Source organism: Bison bison, unplaced genomic scaffold (assembly GCF_000754665.1).
Source record: "Bison bison bison isolate TAMUID 2011002044 unplaced genomic scaffold, Bison_UMD1.0 scf7180017864066, whole genome shotgun sequence".
Lineage (NCBI taxonomy): Eukaryota > Metazoa > Chordata > Mammalia > Artiodactyla > Bovidae > Bison > Bison bison.
The window spans coordinates 780,924-800,946 of NW_011494638.1; the positions used below are offsets into that span (position 1 = coordinate 780,924).

Genomic DNA, 20,023 nt, shown 5'->3' on the forward strand with positions numbered 1-20,023 from the left:
CGGGCGTTCATGAAGAAGTTGCTGACGGTGCTCAGCTCCAACCCCAGCTGCTGGGAAATGGTGATTTGCAATTCTTTGGATGGACGCTTATTTTCCTTGAATATTGCATGTAGAGTTCGACGCTGGACATCTGTGAAGACCAACCTGGGCTTTTTGGGTGTGTTGCCTCTATCCTTCCCGTGTTCTTGCTCTTTCCTTTTGCATGCTGCAAAGAGACACAGAGGCTGTTAGAACAGACCGGCTGGGGGACTTGAGAGTAGAAAGGCCCAGCCCATTCAATCTGTTAGGCATTCCTCATGGCCACCTTCTATCTGCTGACCTCTAGTTTTAGCACCATCATGGGCTGGGAGGGAAGTGTAACAAAGGCATAGAGAATGAGGAGGAGATAGAGTTTTGTGAGTAGTGGGCATGAGTCCTGGCTTTGACGAGTATCTGTGTTTTGTTGGTAGTAAATCAATTAACGGAGTGTGGACCTTGATTACTCATCTGTGGAATGTTGGGTTTTAGATAAATGAACTGACTATTGGAACTTTTTTTTTAATCACTATCTGTAAAGTAGATGTAAGAACATCTACCTTACTGGGTTGTGGTAAGAATATATGAAATAGTATGTAAAAGTTAACGTTAACTAGTGAAGTGAGTGAAGTCGCTCAGTTGTGTCTGACTCTTTGCGACCCCATGGACTGTAGCCTGCCAGGCTCCTCCATCCATGGGATTCTCCAGGCAAGAACACTGGAATGGGTTGCCATTTCCTTCTCCAGGAGATCTTCCTGACCCAGGGATTGAACCCGAATCTCCCGCATTGTAGGCAGATGTTTTACCATCTGATCCACCAGAGAAGTCAGTAACATTAACTAGAGGGCTTCACAAACACAAAGTCTTATCCCCTAGAAGTGGGTGTTGCCCTCAAAGGATTTACGGTCTGCTGCTAGTGGAATACTAAGAACCTAATTGAGGGTCTAAAAGCCAAATAAAAAAGGAATTGCATTTGTTCCCCTTCTGATTGTTTTTGTTTCCTAGGAAACAAACTAGGAAGAGTTAGTATGTAAGAAAACTCTGTAAAGAGTGTCCTACCATGCCCATCAAACAGTTTTCCACCGATTCTTTGGTGGAATCAGGACTTGGGGAGCAGGGATGAAGTGCACTTCGTCACCACTGGGGCTAAACTGTGACATTAGCCATGTTCACCTTTGGGGTGTCCCTGTGCCTCCTTTTTGTTCTTCACGTGAGTCTTGCTGTTGGAGTTGCCCTCTTCCCTCGCCTCATCTCCCGCTGAGAAGGCCCATTTCCTGCCCATGCCCATACAGGCAGTTCCTGTTTCATGAAGCTGCCTCATGGCTGCTAGAGCTATTCTGGTGCATCATCCCAATGTGGTCCTCAGGTCCCCAGGGTTTGGTGGTGGATCAGGGTCTCCTCACCTCAGATGCCACACTCCTGTTTCTCAACTAACTTGGCTCAGTGGCTTCCACCTGCCAAAGGGGCACTGAATTGCTAACGATGCCCTCCCCTCCCTCTCCCGCCCACCTCCCCCATCAGTGAATCCCCGCAGCCATCCCCACATAACCAGGCAACTGAAGTAAAAACAGCGCTCTCTGGCTCTGCTAATTCACCTTTAAGAGAAGGCTCCGGTGCTGTAATCCCAGTCAGTTTCCGGCCCCTTGCTGCACCTCCTCCCACTTCCTGCAACCTCCCCCACTCCCACCCCCCAACCCCATGCTGCCCACCCAGTGTAGAGGTTCCGGAGCAGCCTCAGTTATCTTCACAGCTGGCTAGTACACACTGTAAGGTGTACACTCCCACCACAGCAAAAGGCAGACAGGGCATCTTCCCGGTGGAGATGGGGCCTGCCTCTCTTCCATGTCACTGTAGCCGGCTGCCCTACCTACTGCTGTCTCTTGCTCCCTCTCCCATCTTTCTGTATTCCAGGTTCCTAATTCCCTACTAGGTGGTTCACCACTTCTGGCTACGTGCAGCCTCTGTGCTCTCCCCAGTTAGCCCTGCCCTTCAGCCTGCCCCTACCTTTTGTACCCTGCTGTTCCACAAGGTGGATTCCCCTAAAGCTTTAGGTGTCCATTTAGCACAAATCAGTTGAGCAATCAGAGCAGCTAAAAAGCTATTGGGTACAGGTTGAAAAAGCCTCCAGTCTTCAGAGTGCAATCTAGGAGTCTCCAAGTTTTGTTTTTTTTAAATTATGTGCTATTTAGTAAAGAATGCTTTGAGTATTACATTCCCTTGTGTTATTTCTTTATACATGATATGCATGTGTTACTATACAACTGTGTTACAGACATTATAAAGCAAACACAAAATATAGAAAATTTTAAAAGGGTAAAATAACATAAATAGATATAGAAATTCTTTTCTACAGTTGCATCAGCTTACTCAGGCCCCAGAGTGCATTTGCCTCACTCCAGCGCTCACAGGTCCATTATATTAGGAAATATAAGAACAAGAATTTCAGAATGGACATGAGGGATTGTTGTTTAGTTGCTAAGTCATGTCTGACTCTTTTGCGACCCCGTGGACTGTAGCCCACCAAGCTCCTCTGTCCATGGGATTTCCCAGGCAAGAATACTAGGGCGGGTTGCCATTTCTTACTCCAGGAGATCTTCCATACCCAGGGACTGAACCCATGCCTCCTGCATTGGCAGGCAGAATCTTTACCACTGAGCCACCTGGGAAGCCTGGACATGATGGGAGGCCTCTCTTTTATGTCCTCAGTTATGAAAGAGAGATTTTAGAGCAGCCAGGTCTTCTGGTACCTTTTATAACACATTCTATAGATCACTGGCTCTGTCCTTTGCCCACCATGACAGGAAGCATCTACATAATGGGAAAGATTTATTAAATATCCAACTCCCTCAGAGCATTGAGCTGTATATCCTGAACTAAGTGAGAGAGTCCCTGCCCCCAGGGAACCCACAGCCTTCACTGGACAACCAGATTAAGTCCCTGAAAAAATAAGCTGACTAGACTAAAGTCAAGCCTAGTTAGTTTGTGTCAACCCAAGTAGACACAGCTTTACATAATACTGATGCACATGGCTGGTTGATTCATTCACTTACATTCAAAAACGAATATAACACAAGCCTTTCTCTTAAGGAAGTCAATCTAATGGTTATGTAACCTAATAACTGCAGGAGTATGACAAGAGCCTACAGGATATTATCTCTGCTTGAGGATATTAAAGAAGGCATCACACAAGAAGGATACTTATGCTAGGCCCTAAAGGATGAATAGGAGTTTGCTAGTGAGAAAAGCAGGAAAAACTCATTCCCAGCAGGGGGAGCAGCACTCGTGAAGGACTGATAAGTGTTAGTAGATTGGTGGCGGAGCAAGAGTGCATGCAAGGAAGAAAGCTGTGGGGGACAAGGCTTCACAGGTAGACCGAGATCAGAAATGAATTACCTTGTAGGTAAGGTTTTGAGTAAGAGTGCTGTGTGATTGAATTTTAGTTTAGAAAAACCCCTCTGGCAGTGTTGTGGGGGGCGAGGTGGAAAGCAGCAATTCAGGACATGTATGCTGACATGTGCTACTTTGACCTCCTTTAGGACACTCATTCTTGCACCTGTTGGAAGAAGCTGGTGACTCTCAGCTGAGATCCATGCTGGGAACTGCCCTTGGCCAAAGGTTATGCCATCCCAGAGAGAAGCTGGAGGGCTAGACACATCCAGCGGGGGATTGGGGGAGTAGGGGATGGGAGTATGAGGGTAGAGGTTGAAGACAGTGGAATGAATTGGTTTAAGGCTCCCCCACACCAAACCCTTGCATCTAATAGGGACAACTTTGAAGCATTATCCAGCTCCAGAGTACCCTGTAGGATGGGTTGAGGCTATTTTTGCAACTTCGTTAAAGTTCAGCTCCATCTGCCTGGTCTTACTTCCTCCACACCCTTCCCCACTCGAAAAGGGTTAATCTCCATAGCCCTCTTTCTGCATGCAAGTCTCAGAGTCTGTTTCTCAGAAAACCTGGCCTAAGACAGAAGCCAATTAGAAAACCAGTGTAATGAGGACCCCAAGATAGACAATGGCAGTTGAAGATGGAAAAGAGAAAGCAAATTTAAGAGCTTCTTGGAAGGGAGAACCAAGAGGAATTAGTAACAACAACCCTGCTGGGAGGATGGAGTTCAGAACATCTCCCAGGCTTCTGATTGGATGGTAGTAAGGGGGCCATGAGGAATGAGTTTTATGAGAGCAGTTGTCACTTCTATGAGGGACAAATCCATCTGAAGTGCATGTTGGACATCCTGTTAAATATCTCCAATAGGTGGGTGTCCAGCAGATGGCAGAATACATGGGGCCTGGAGCTCAGGGGGAGAGATCTGTGTTAGGAATATAGACTGGGAGGCGTTATCTCTAGATAACTCTGGACACTTCCCTGTGCAGAAGCTGGAGTGGCTGAGTAAGAAAGTAGAGAGCTCTGTACAGTGAAGAGTGGACTAAATTACACAGAACACATACCTATGTAAAAATAAATAACTGAGCATTGGGTGCAGACTCTACTTATTTATCATTCAAAAGGCAGAACTAAGGGAAATCACAAAGAGATATCTATTTTCAACCCAACTAGGGTAACTGAGGGCTTTCCAGGTGGTGCTAGTGGTAGAGAACACACCTGCCAATGCAGGAGACATAAGAGACCTGGGTTTGATCCCTGGGTCTGGAAGATCCCCTGCAGGAGGGCATGGCAACCCACTCCAGAATTTTTGCCTGCAGAATTCCCATGGGCAGAGGAGCCTGGCGGGCTAGGTCCATAGGGTCACATAGAGTCGGACACGACTAAAGCGACTTAGCATGCACGTACACAGGGTACCTGAGTGACTTCAGTGTGGTCCTTAGCACTTGCAGGACTTGGCTGAAGCTACTCCAGAGCACCCTTTCCCAAATGGCATCAGAGGCATGATATTGTCTCAAACACGAGTTACTTGAAAAGATGGTTTGCAGGCCAAGTACGTTCAGAAAAACCTACTATACATAGCCTCTTCCTCAAAATGTATTGTATGTGTTTAGCACATATAATTATGTTTCTCAAATTTATTTAATTCCAGAACTCTGTTTGGTAGAAACTGTCTATGTCTTATACAATACTAATTCTGGGGGAAATGCAGTTTGGAAGTTCCTGCAATGAGCTTTCAAGCATTGCAAATGTCACTATGTCAGAACCTGGGAAGTGAGATTCTCCTGGGGCAAGGAGCCTGGCCAACTCATTCTGTCTCTCCAGGGCAGGCTGCCATAGTGCTTGGATGTAAGGGGAGCCCAGTACTCATATGGGTACTGGATGGGGTGACTGTGATTAAATGTGTGTGGTTATACCTGGAAAGAGCTTTGTACAGAAGTTGGAGTGGCCAAATAAGAAAGTAGAGATGTCTATAGAGTGAAGAGTGGACTAAAGCTTGTTGAAGGTCAGTGTGTAACTTCAATGAGGTGCCCAGGAGAAACAGCCCACAGAAACAAAATCATGCTTCTAGAAGCGTGTATAGAATTATAGTTGTGAGACCTGTTAAGAGAATATAAATGAGAGCAATGTTCTGGCATTTCCATGGAACTCATGTCAGGGTACACATTGTTGTTTAGCAGCTCAGTTGTGTCTGACTCTTTTGCGACCCTATGGACTGTAGCCTGCCTGGCTCCTTTGTCTATGGGATTTCCCAGGCAAGAATACTGGAGTGGGTTGCAATTTTCTTCTCTAGGGTATATTTCTGACCCAGGGATCAAATCCTCATCTCCTGCATTGGCAGTTGGATTCTTTACCACTGAGCCAGCAGGGAAGCCCCAGAGATTACCTAATATAAGGTTGAAAACCAGCAACTGGTCTGTAAAAGTGTGCAGTGGACAAAGAGAGAGAATAAGAAAGTGGGAATAAAGTCTGACAACAGGAACCACTGCTTAGGGAACAGTATTGCATGTGTTTTATGGGAAAACTATATTTTTGTGTGGGTGTATAGTTTTCACTAAAAATAGAGTAGTTATCACAGAACAGGACTAAAGGGAAGAAGATTTCTATTACGTGCAAAAGGCAATACTGAAGAGGAAGATGACTCATCCCAAGTCACCTCCATGAAGGTGGGCAAGTAGATATGTTTGCAGGATGCAGTGGCCAAGTGTAATAGGGCTGTCTCAGGTGACTTTGATCTCTGGGAGCCAGGTCACCTACAGTCAGTACTGTATGGGAGAAAGAACCAGGTGTGGAAGATAGCAAAAGGCAGAGAATGATTTTGTGTATCACAAGAATAAAAGATGATAAAGAATTGTTTTTTTAAAAGGCAATGCACGAGGACGTGGGCAAAGGACAAGCTTTCATCTCAGGCACGCCTGGGGCCTGTGCTTTGCCCAGAGTTGGCAGGAGAGAACCAGGGGTATTTCAAGAAATATGAATTCTGAAAGATGTTGAAAGGCATTCCATGAACAATGAGCTCTGAAGTCAGGCAGTTTGGGAAATGCTGAGTTAATGATTAAGCAAGCTTCTTTAATGCAGGACTTCTCAGAGCCTTTAACATGCTAATATGCACTGATGCTTTCTAGCTTATGGGGTCTCTCAAACTTATTTGATTAAGCAACTCTTTACTCAGAGATTCTCTCAGGAATGGTGTTGCTTAGAACCATGTCTCTCAAAATCTGGTTGCCAGACCCATGCTGGTCTGTAAACTGTTACTGACCTGTAGCAAGATCAGAAATTTGAGAATAAACAATTAGAAAGTTTATGGCAGTTTGACATTGCTCCAGCATTCTGTGGTTATTGTTCTAGTAATATATTTTTTTATTGTATTAGCAAAACTATTGGTCCAGAACATATGGAAATCAGAGACAAACTTCACTACACAGAGTTGAAGAAGCCCTGTCTTAGGATATACTTTATAAGACACTGATGTATAGATCAGTCTTATGGACTCTGTGGGAGAGGGAGAGGGTGGGGAGATTTGGGAGAATGGCATTGAAACATGTATAATATCATGTATGAAATGAGTCGCCAGTCCTGGTTCGATGCACGATACTGGATGCTTGGGGCTGGTCGTCTGCTGACGACCCAGAGGGAGGGTATGGGGAGGGAGGAGGGAGGAGGGTTCAGGATGGGGAGCACGGGTATACCTGTGGTGGATTCATTTCGATGTTTGGCAAAACTAATACAATATTGTAAAGTTTAAAAATAAAATAAAATTAAAAAAAAAGAATATACTTTATAAAACATGGTATACAGTAACATCCTAGAATCAGCTGTCACCCAAGCATTTGTGTGTCAACATATCCATTTTCCTGATATAACGACACAAAGGACTTTACAACATCTAAACTGCTAACTGAGCTGTGCAAAAGACTGCCAAGAATTTGTCTGGGAATAAGTAGGCACATTGCTGTACACCTGAAAATAACACAACATTGTAAATCAACTATAGTTTAACAATTACAATAAAAAAAGATCTGCTGTGCCATATTAAAAAAAATACATAGGTACAGACATGTGGGCTTGAGAGACATTTGTAAAGCCAGACAGAATTATAATACAACTTCTTAAATGAACCTGAGCTCACGGGACACAAGCTCAAATCCCAGCTCTGTGGCCACTGATAGATGTGTGATCTTGGGCAAGTTACTTGTCTTCTAGAGCCTTAGTATACCCAGCTGCAAGGTAGAGAACAGTGGCTTTCTTTCCTCTCAGGATTAGAATAAGCATGAGATAAGATAAGCTATGGGCTTCCCAGGTGGCACTAGTGGTAAAGAACCCACCTGCCAATGTATGGCACCCCACTCCAGTACTTTTGCCTAGAAAATCCCATTGACAGAGGAGCCTGGTAGGCTGCAGTCCATGGGGTCGCTAGAGTCGGACATGACTGAGTGACTTCACTTTCACTTTTCACTTTCATGCATTGGAGAAGGAAATGGCAACCCACTCCAGTGTTCTTGCCCGGAGAATCCCAGGGAAGGGAAGCCTGGTGGGCTGCCATCTCTGGGGTCACACAGAGTCAGACATGACTGAAGCGATGCAGCAGCAGCAGCAGCAGCCAATGCATGAGACGTAAGAGATGTGGGTCAAGGGTTTGATCCCTGGGTCAGGAAGATCCCTTGGAGGAGGGCATGGCAACTTGCTCCAGTATTCTTGCCTGGAGAATCCCATGGACAGAGGAGCCTAACAGGCTACAGTCCATGAGGCTTCGGAGAGTAGGACATGACTGAAGCAACTTAGCATGCACACAAGATCTGATTGTTGAAATGACTGTTAAAATGACAAGTGCTTAGGAGATATTCTAGATGTTTACAAATTAATTCTCTGATCTTTTCTTCTCTGATCAAGATGCAGGTATAAACACTGAATTTACACAGCAAGTTTGGGTCTTCGCTCTGTCTCTAGCCTATGGTATAAACTTGGGCACATCACTTGATCTCTTTTTCTGCATCCTTTCAATGAGTAGGCAGTGTTCTAAGGCCCCTGCAGGCTTTAGAGCCCTGTGAGTCAATGAATAAACCCATGCAGTATCTCTCCTGGTGTCCAAAGTCTTATATTATCTGTTAAAAAATTTCCAAGGTAACCTTACTCTGTCTTTTAGAATATATAGCCACTATGGTGACTCTTCCATTTTATCTTCTCCATCCTTTTGGCTTCTCAAAAAGAGAAGGTAATGGCTCTGCAGGGACACCATCCAGTTTTGCAAATAGTCCGGATCCATGTTTATTTGAATGAAGGGGATCTAATACAAACTCATATTCTTCACAGTGGCTTCAGACTTATGAGCTTTAGAGATGAAAATGATAACAACAGCAACAACCACAGACCCTGTGAACAGTTAAGCATTCTGAGCCCTTGAACAATAGGTACTTTATATTTTTGCCACTTTCTATTTTTCATTAACATTATAGGAAAATTGTCTGAACTTGCTGCTTGAGGTTCTTGGTATATCTGTCCCAGAGTTGGCTGCTTCACATAGCACAGAATTGTGGATAAAGAGGACGACCACTTCCTTGGTGGTCCAGTGGCTAAGACTCTGGGCTCCCGAGGCAAGTGGCCCAGGTTCGATTGTGGTCAGGGAACTAGATCCTGCATGCCGCAACTAAGAGTTCATACGCTGCGACTAAGACCCGGTGCAGCCAAATACATATTTATTTATTTAATAAATTCATTTATTTATCAATAGATAGAAGAGGCTGTCTTCTTGGGGGCACTAGTGGGTGTTTCAGTGTGAACTTATGGAAAGTACACCAAGGATCCAAGTAGACTGAGGGTGTCCATTATATTCTCAGTCTATAAGGGAGGAAGGTTCTGAAAGGAGCACCGCTCTAGTTGTTGAAAGTTTTAGGTTCTGGCTCTGTCATTAATTAGTTGAATGGCTGGGTTAAATCCCTTAACGAGGCTAGTCCACGTTCCTTAACTGTATAATAATGAAAGAATTTGACTAAAAACTTTACAGTTCCTCCTGGGTGCAGCCCTATGACTTGACGTGTGTAAAGAGCTTTCAATATCACTCCAGGGAGAAGACATACAGTTCAGATTTCTATGTCCTAAGTGGGCACTTGGAGAAGTGAGAGGGTTGAACTGTTCACTCTAGCTGCCCCCCTCCCTGCCTCCCTCCCCTCTATTCTCAGAATATCCCCGTGCCAGCACCATCTTCTCCCTCCTGGCAGGCGGTGGGGAGGGAAGACCTCTGGGCAGAGCACCTGCAGATGGAGTAGAAAAGGGACTGAGATGTGTGTGCCCAGTGAACAGTATCACTAGGTGGGACCAGAAAGCTGAACTTCATAAGTTGTAATGACAATTTGAAAAGGTCTTCTGGAAAATTTTCACTTATCTTAGCTACCCTAAGGAGGAATATGGAGAACTGTGTGTGTTTGGTGGGGGTTGTAGATGTACAAACGGACAAGTGACCAAGAAGCCACAGTATCTGCTAGAATAAGATGAGGATGGAGTCAGATGAAGGATAAGCTGTGTGTCTCTCACTTTAGAGACGTTATTTAATTTTAGCAATAGCTCGGTGAGGTATGACATTTAATAGGAAATTTGGGACTCAACTTGAGGAGAGAACAGTTTTGGCCTCAATGTTTGGATAGAGACCTCTAGACAGACAGGATGAAAGGACTTGAGGGGTGCCAAGACAGAACCAGGCTTGGCTGATTCAAATCAGACTTATTTGGTGATCTGACTCCATGGGACTGAGGAAGGAGACTGTATGCCTACAGCTTCCCCAATCACACCTGGGTTTTACCCTGAGCGTCCTTATACTATAGCCATGTACTTTCTGCCTCCATACAACTGCTCAAGAGTCTGCTGTCCTATTGTGATTGAGGGGAGGTGGGCCAGGGAGCAGAAAGGGGAAGGCCTGGGATTCCAGGGCACCATGAAAATGCACTGTCATCTCAAGACAGTGTGGTGCACTTTATCAGGGGCCTGTTAGAAACACAATGTCTTTCGCCTGAAGGCTGCTGACAGAACTGAAAACTGCAACCTGCAGAGCCAAGTGCTCTTGAACAGGTGAGCCTGCCATGTCCCACATCACTCAGGGAAGGCCTGGCCTGGAGCTGGAGGAGGGTCCGGGCAGCTGCTCCTCTCCTGCTCCAGGGTCTCCAGGACCAGTAGGGTATACGGGGAGGGCAAAAACACACACTGAAATTCCACCCAGATTCCTGATGGAGTCAGCAGGGATTTCCTTGCACATCCTGCTCAGGGGGGCTTGAGACTTCATGGGTAGGAAAAGGGATAAAAAAGCAGTGGGACCAGAATAGGCAAATCCATAGGGACTGAAGTAGTAGGTGGTTGCCTGTGGCTGAGTAGGTAGTGAGGGGTGTGGAATGCAAGGGTCTGCTAATGGGTACAGGCTTTCTTTTTGGAGAGGAGATAAAAAGGTTCTAAAATTGTGGTGAAGGTTGCACAGCTCTGTGAATATACTAAAAACCACTGACTTACACCCTTTAAATGGGTAAATTGTAGAGCATGTAAATTATTTTTTAGTGCGTGCATGCTCAGTCACTTCAGTCGTGCCTGATTCTTTGCAGCCCTGTGGACTGCAGTCCTCCAGGCTCCTCTGTCCATGGGATTCTCCAGGCAAGAATACTGGAGTGGGTTTCCATACCCTCCTCCAGGGGATCTTCCTGACCCAGGGATCGAACCCACGTCTTTTATGTCTCCTGCATTGGCAGGTGGGTTCTTTACCACTAGCGCCACCTGGGAAGCCCTTATTTCTTAGTAAAACTATTTAAGAAAGAAGTAGCTGGGCACACATACAGAGTGAGCCCTCTGCTCTCACTGCCCAGGAAACCTCTCCTGGACTAACAGGGATGGTGGCATTGCTGTTCATGTCTACTGAGCCCCCAAACACTGTCTCTTGACAGCTGAAGCTGCTTTTCAAAGTAAACTCTATAAGACAATACATGTTCGAGGAGGAAGCATGCAAATAGAACAAATTTCAGTAAGAAAAGAATGGGTAACACACATGGTAAATCAACTATATTCCAATAAACATTCTTCAGAAAGACAAGAATGGGGGAACTATGGAGGTGAATATGGGAGGTTCTTGAGCCCATTTAACAGGATGGCATCCACCTTGTGGAGATCAGAGAGTCCGTGGGTGGGCCACACAACTTTAGGATTAGAGCTCAGACTGCAGGAGTGCTGGGTCATCATGTTATCTGCTTTGCTTTGTGTTATGTTACTGTCCGGTGCATATTTTTTATAAGCCAGGCCCCTCGCTGTTCTGGGGATGGGACAGCTCTTAAGCAGCAAATTTACCCTTCCCACAGTATAAAGTACAATTTGAAAAGCAACTCCAGTGAGTTCTAACTGATACAGCCAAAGACAGCCTTTACACGGGAGGGGAACACCTGCATGTAACGATAATGCCCAGGAGAGGGAGGTGGGGCCAGTACAACCTGCTGGACACAGGTGAGCTTTGCTGGTGTCTATGACTTTGTGGGTAGCTTAAGTACCTATGGAAACTCTTCTGGGCATGCGTATGAAACACCTAATACAGACATGGAAAGAGCAGATGTTCCTGGTCAAGGATGATCGCTGTATCTTACCCCTGTACCATGCTTTACAGTGCTTAAAACACCTCCATTAAACCTTCCCATGTGATCCCACAAAACTCAGGGGAGGTAGAAATGGATAGTATGTCTTTTTCTGTAAGTGAAGAAACGCTGTTAAAGAGGTGAGGTGACTTACCTGTGGGCACACAGCTGGTTAAGCTGGGGACCTCCAACTCCACTGTGCCCCCGAAGCAGATGCAACACAGTGGACACATCACGAAATCTTTCCCCAGGATGGTGAAATAGGGAAGGAGCAGCTGGTGAGGGGAGCCTAGGGAACCCAGAGCCACGGTGAGTGGAGCAGAAGCAGGTGGCTAGCCAGGCAGTAGGCCTATTATCAGCCAGACTGGTCTGGCGGAAAGGACTGCATTGGCCCACCCAAGAAAGTGGGTTGCATACAAATTGAGATGGAGGAAGCCCAGGCAACGAAGGGGATGCAAGACCCACGTTGGCCTGGGAGAGGGGCCAGAGTGAGTGTAGTCTCAGTAAGGGCACAGAAGAACACTAGAGGCTGTCTCTGTGTGGATATTGGCTCTGAGAGGAAGCAGAAGAAACCTGAGCTGATCCAAAGCAAAGGAAAGATGGGTAGCAGCTAAAGTCAAGAGAGGTCTGCTGCACCAAACTCAGGTTGGAAAAGTTGCTCAACCCTCTCACCTCTCCACCCTGTTTGCTTCTATAACTGAGCTTTTCAGGACACAGACCTGCCGTCCCACCCATCTGCTGCCTGGAGTGCTCCAAAATACTTCCATCAATTTCTCTTCTCTAAAGAAGGCTCCAGAGCTGTAGCCCAAGAGGTTGGACTTTATGACCAAAGGAGGGCAGAGGCTGGCTGAGCCTGGGAGGGATGGAACAGAATTGACTGAAATGTACAGCTGCTGACAGTAACTGGTGGAGCTCCTCAATAGTTTGGGCCCCAATAATTGGAAATATGTGATATCGATGCCCTAGTTATGATGTTGATTCTGCAAAACAGTCACAACAAATGGCAGACCTGATGAATTACATGCTTATTATGCATTATTATCTCATGCAGGCCCATTGTGAATTGTAAGTCTTAGCTTATTGATCCCATTTCTTTAATTAATAGCCATATATAACACTTCACAATATTCACAGCAATTGAAAATTATAAAATGGAACTCCTTCAAAAATAGCCTACAATTTTGACTTTTCACTTGGTCATCAGACATTTCTTAATTTTAAATTAGTGGTTTTCCTTGTTTTCATTTCTGGAAAGTCATCTGCAGAGTCAGTTGAAAATGCTATTCTTCCAATGACAGATGTATCATACAGTTGGCCTCACAAGGGTCTCCAGAAAGCCTGAGAGAAAGCCCTTGGTGGCTGCTTCATCATGAGATTCAAGGACCTTGACATTCTGATCCCGACCACTGTTCCCACCTCACTTCCCACAGCTGCCCACCCACCATCCATACTAAGTCACATTACTCAGAAGTCAGTCCTAAATCTACTATGAATGTTCACACTTCTATTCCTATGCTCAAGCTGTTTCCTCACCCAGAATGTCCTTCTCTTTCTTTTCCCTAACTCAAGGCTTAGCTCAAGCATCTCACTTTCTATCAAGGCTTCTCCATCCCCTGTCTCATATAGGGAGAACTGTGGTCTCCTGTGCCCACAGAGCTCCCCAGAAAATTACTTTACCTACCCATCTCTCTCACTAGGAAACAATGAGTTCGGGCCGAGTAGACTTCAGATTATTAATTTGGCATACTCAGCATCCTTGTTGGATAAATAAGTTGGATGTGGCCCCATAGAAAATGGGGAGCCATCCAAGACACAATCCTTTTAAAGTTCCCAGGTGATTCTAACACGTAGCCAAGGCTGAGAACCACTACTCTAAATCAGTGCTTCTCAAACTTGAGTGCATAAACTTGAGTCATTTGGACATCTTATTAAGATGATTTGGGAGAATGGCATTGAAATATGTATAATATCATATAGGAAACGAATCGCCAGTCCAGGTTTGATGCACGATACTGGATGCTTGGGGCTGGTGCACTGGGACGACCCAGAGGGATGGTATGGGGAGGGAGGAGGGAGGAGGGTTCAGGATGGGGAACACATGTATACCTGTGGCAGGTTCATTTCGATATATGGCAAAACCAATACATTATTGTAAAGTTAAAAAATAAAATAAAATTTAAAAAAATAAAAATAAAATTGAGATTAGAAAAAAAAAATAAAAAAATAAAGTGAGATGCTCACTGTTTAAAAAAAAAACAAAAAACAAAAAACAAAAAATGACCCCTGTGTGACGAAACTAAGACCCAGCATAGCCAAGTAAATAAATAAATTTTTTTTTAAAAAGCAAAACAAACCAAAAAAAGAAAATTCTGATCTGGCTGGTCAGGGCAGAGTCTGAGATTCTGCACATTTAACATGTTCCCAGTTGCTCACTACTCAGCCACTGGTCCAGGATGGTCCTCTGAGTGACCAGGGTCTAGAGTCCAGAGCAGAAACTGTAAGGTGTGGGTCAAATATATCAACATCACCTGGGAGCATGAAGGGGAGGCTTGTTCAAAGTGCACATTCCAGAACCCTATCCTAACCCTACTGAATTAGATTCTCTGAGAGAATTGATTCACAAACATACATCTTCCCAGGTTTCCCAGGGAATTTGGAATAAAGTTGGAGGAGATTCTGTCATTAACTGATAGAACTTCCTAATGCTGAAGGGCAGTGGGGCAGCAACTGTGGAGCTGAAGAGCACCCCCTCTGGAAAATGAGGGTACTTCACACCCATCCCTTCCTCTTCCTCCTGATTATACAACAGGCTGGCAAAGGAGCAGAAACAAAGAACTGGGGGCTTATCTTCTTTTATATCACACTTCCACACTCACGCTGACAAAAGGACCCTGATGAATTTTCACTGGACCTGTTTTATGTTTTTTACATTTAGGGTATTTTTAAAGTATTATTGCACACAATAACATGTTGGTACAAAGGTACATACACATAAACATATTATAAACCTGTTCCACATATTTCAGGCAGGGCTTCTCAGACTTTAACATGTTTTAGAATCACTTGGAGAGCTTGTAAGAACTCAGATTACTGAGCTCTTTCCCAGTAGGATTTCTAACAAGTTCCCAGTGATGCTGGGGCATATGTATGGGAGAAGAACTGCAAATGAATACTACAGAAAAAAATTTTAGCAGGTTTATTTATTTTATGGGTATGGGTGAAGCAAGTTTGAAATGATTTCGGATGTATTACAGAATTGAGCAAATGAGTAACTGTGCATGTGGGTTGGTGGGGTGGATAAATTATTGGGTAACAGGGTTCTCACTGTAGAGGAAGGGACATACAATTATGGAATGTAGGTAGGCAAGAAAAAAATCCTATGGGGATATGTTACAGTTAGATGGGGAGGTACTTGTGCAAATTCATGATTTTAAAAATATGTATGTAAGCATGTTTATGTGTATGCGTTCATGCTCAGTCACTCAGTTGTGTCCGACTCTGTGTGACCCAAGGACTGTAGCCTGCCAGGCTCCTCTGACCATGGGATTTCCCAGGCAAGAATCCTGGAGTTGATTGCCATTTCCTCATCCAAGGGATCTTCCTGACCCAGGGATCGAACTCACGTCTCTCGCATCTCCTGTACTAGCAGGTGGGTTCTTTACCACTGTGCCATTTGAGTTCAGGTGCACATGTATATTATTTATGTATGAGTGCATATGTATGTTTGTGTGGTGTGTGTGCATAAATATACATACATTTTTTTTCCTGGATTTTTCTGTGAGGGCTGGAAAACAAAATCACCCTGGTAGCCATGAGCACACTTAGTACCCAGGCCTTCTTGGTCTCTAACACCATTCCTTACCACAATAAACCATGGCTCACCAAAGAAGAGGTAGACTCCAGGACTTGGAACATCTTATAAGGAATGCCATAAAGTTTAAAGGGAAAAAAAAAAAAAAAAAAAGATAGGGAGAAGGAGGACGAGAAGGAGAAGGAAAAGACAGAAGCATGTCACAAGAACACATGAGCCAAATTAAAGGGGTTCTCACTCTAGTGTTCTTGCCTGGAGAATCCCAGGGACGATGGGGCCTGGTGGGCTGCCGTCTATGGGGTCGAACAGAGTCGGACACGACTGAAGTGACTTAGCAGCAGCAGCAGCACTGTCAAATCTGAGAAAGCTTGAGAGTACCAAAACAGGTATGTACAGAACTGAATTAGAAGCCACTGGGAAAGAAGGAATGTGTGAATCCACACCAATAACAAACGGGTAAGTAAATGAGAGAGAAGGGGCTCTTGCTCACAGAAGAAAGCCGAGAGCTGACTGTCAAACAAGGCAGGAAACCAGAGATGGAAAATCATTTTGAAGCTGTAGCGATGAAGAGTAGGTCAGGCAAGAATCAACAGTTGCTAAATCTGGGGGGAATTTTGATGAGTAGTAGGATATTTGCATAATCTTATCAATGGACAAAAAAGTGAACTGTGGCTACAGAGGAAAGATCTGTCCTCTTGGAAATACATTCCTAAGTACATAGGAGTGAGGGGCCATGATGTATGTAATATACTCTGAAATGGCTCATGAAAACATTTCTGTGCATATGAGAGAGTGAGAGAAAGACAGACTGAGAGAAATTGGCAGAGAGAGAGCATAGGTGCACAAATGATAACGCAAATGGGATAAAATGTTAACAATTAGTCAACTGGTGGGTAAATGGTATATGCTCTTTGTACTATTCTATTTCTGTATCGCTTGAAAAATTGGAAATTTTCAAATAAAATCTTAAACCATGCTTTTGATTAATATTTACACTGAGATAAGTTCTATTGTTAACTCTTTATGAGCTTAATTTTGTGAAAAATTAAAGTTAAAAGTGTATTTAATTTATGTACTTTTAAAACCTAGAAGAAAACAAACCAAGACATAGACGGGTATCATTTCTGGGTTACGGAATTATGGATGACTTGATTCTGTTGTATTGTTTATAGTGTTTCATATTTTTCAAAGTTATTAGAGAAAACTTATTTTTGAAAAAGGAAAATATTCACAAAATATTATATATAATATTGCTGACTGTTATGTCATTGATTTCTAATAGCACACACAAAATAAAATAAAAAACCTGAAATCATTGAAATGTCCAATGACAGGAAAGGTTGTTGGAGAGGTTGTATAAATTATGATACTTCTAAAATATTAGTCATAAAATTTATGTTTGCCCAATCAATTTATGGAACCACCTAAGTATCCACAAATAGGGGGTTGGTTAAATTATAGCATAGCTGTAAAACACAATGTGCAGAATGTTTTCTGACCCAAACTGCTCCAGGAGTAGGGGGAGGGCTTTGACCCTTTGCCGTCTTGCAAACATCCTAGCTATACAAATCTGCTAAATGAGTAAGTGCTCAGTTCAGTTCAGTTGCTCAGTCGTGTCCAACTCTTTGCGACCCATTATTCTTCCATGTATTTTCAAATGTTCTATCATAAATTCGGTAACAAGGGATTTTAATTTAAAAAATTGTAACATAGTATGTATGGATCATCCCATTGAGAAAAGATTGGAAGGATATTCACAAAAATGAGGATTACCTATGCTTATGGGTGATTCTTGTCACCTTTTTTCTTGACTAGTAGTAATACTTGTACGAAGAAGTTATGTTTTAAAAGCATTAGATGATCATTAAGAAGCCTATAAATACTATTGCTGGAGAGGGTGTGCAGGAAAAGGAATCCTCCTATACCGTCGGTTGGAATGTGGGTGCAGCCACTATAGAGAACAGTATGGGAGTTCCTTAAAAAACTAAAAATACAGTTACCATGTAATCCTGCAGTCCCACTCCTAGGCATATATGCAGAGGAAATTCTGTTTGGAAAAGATACATGCACCCCTATGTTCATTGCAGTACTATTCACAAGAGCTAAGACACAGAAGCTGCCTAAGTGTCTAAAAACATGTAGTACATATATACAATGGAACATTACTCAGCCATAAAGAAGGAGATAATGCCATTTGGATGGACCTAGAGATATCATAGTAAGTGAAATAAGTCAGAGAAAGACAAATATATAATATTGCTTATATGTAGAATCTAAAAAAAATGATACCAATGAACTTGTTTACAAAACAGAAATCGACTCACAGACATGGCAAACAAATTTATGGTTACCAAAGGGAATAACAGTATGGAGGGGGGGATTAGGAGTTTGGGGTTAATAGATACACAATACTATATATAAAATAGATAAACAGTAAAGACATGCTGTATAACATGGGGATCTATAGTCAATGTCTTATAGTAACCTATAATGGAAAAAAACCTGAAAAGAAACACATATTTTCTCTACCTCTGCTGACAGTGGCATACAATCTGACCCTCATCATCTATTGCCACCCCTCCTAGTTAGTCCCCTGCTGCTGCTGCTTCTCCTATTGGTTCACACTGGGATGACTTTCAAAAGCACAAGCCTGACAACTTCACGCCAATAGAGGCCACAACTTCCTTCAGCTCCTGCTGTCACAAAGTCCAGTCCCTTGGACTGGACAGACATACAACTATGTACTCCCTTTCCAGTCTTCTTTCCAGTGTCCTCCCTGCTCCCACATAACTGTACTCCTACCTATCCCAGCAATCATCAGGGACACTGTAAGTAATTCTTTACCCATACTCATCCTCCTGTGAGCTCCTACAGGATATGACTTTTGGGCCCCAGCACTTAGCCCAGCATCTTGCACATAGGAAAAGACCCTGATGCTGGGAAAGATTGAAGGCAGGGGGAGAAGGGGACGACAGACGATGAGATGGCTGGATGGCATCACCAACTCAACGGATGTGAGTTTGAGCAACCTCCGGGGAGTTGGTGATGGACAGGAAAGACTGCTGCAGTCCACAGGGTTGCAAAGAGTCGGACATGACTGAGCAACTGAACTGAACTTGCACATAGGAGGCGCTCCAATAGCATGAGGGCTAATGAAGGAGAATGGACCTTCTGAATGATGTGATGTGGCCCTTGGTGACTTGAATGTGCACATGAATCTTCTGGGGATCTTGTCAAGATGCAGGTTCAGATTCAGTAGGTCTGGCGGGGGAACCTGAGAGTCTGCATTTCTTATAAGTTCTGCTGTTGTGCTAAGAACCACACTGAGTAGTAAGGACCCAGTGAACAGTAAGAGTTTTTCAGATAGAGGAAAGTATGGACACAACATTCCAACAGGAATATTGAATTTTTGAGTGAACTTTTGATCTCAAAAGAGATAAAATATCATAAAATGATACTAATATAATACATTATGTAATAATATTATGTGTCATTAAAATATATATAACTATAGAATTATATAGGTCATTCCAGAAAAAGGGTAAAATAAATAATAAAAGGGGCAAAAATAAAGTCATTTACTCTTAAAGTCTCAATATCAATACTCTTTTTTTAAACTATAGTTGATTTACAATGTTGTGTTAGTTTCTAATGTACACCAAAGTGAATCAGTTAAATATATATATACACACACATACATACACATATATATATATTCTTTTTCAGATTCTTTTCCACTATAGGTTATTAGAAGATATTGAATATAGTTCCCTGTGCTATATACGTTAGATCCTTGTTTATTTTATATATAGCAATGCTCAATATCAATGTTCTAATGCTCAACTTGGAGTTATATTAGAATCACCTGAAAAACTTTTTAATCGGCATGTATTTTCTTCCCACTTCTCTGCCAGCCGCCAACCTGATTTGAGGAATATGAAACCCTCCATCCACCCCTCCCCACTACAAAAAACTACAGCCTTGGAGAACACTTTTGTTATTGATAGAAAGGTACTGTGTCTCTCAGTTGTGCTGGGGGAGAAACAAGCTTCCAGTTATATAATAACTCACATCCGCTAAATCTTCTGCAAAAGGGTTGCAGCCAGGCTGTGCACAGATGCTGTTGTTCCCTCTGCCTGAAAACCTCTTTTTCTATTTCTGACCAAGTCCAATTTTTTTCCCTAGATCTTCAAAACTATCCTTTCATCACATTCCAAACCTTTTG

The 20,023-nt window shown here is 43.4% G+C and overlaps 1 protein-coding gene across 1 annotated transcript in view; it reads right to left on the minus strand.

The window, feature by feature from the left end:
* Positions 1-20,023, minus strand: part of ONECUT1 (one cut homeobox 1) — a 37,388-nt gene that overhangs the window by 3,848 nt on the left and 13,517 nt on the right. Inside the window, exon 3 of the mRNA XM_010836840.1 lies at positions 22-205. Within this exon, the coding sequence (XP_010835142.1) occupies positions 22-205 (184 nt within the window). The remainder of the gene's footprint in view (positions 1-21; positions 206-20,023) is intronic.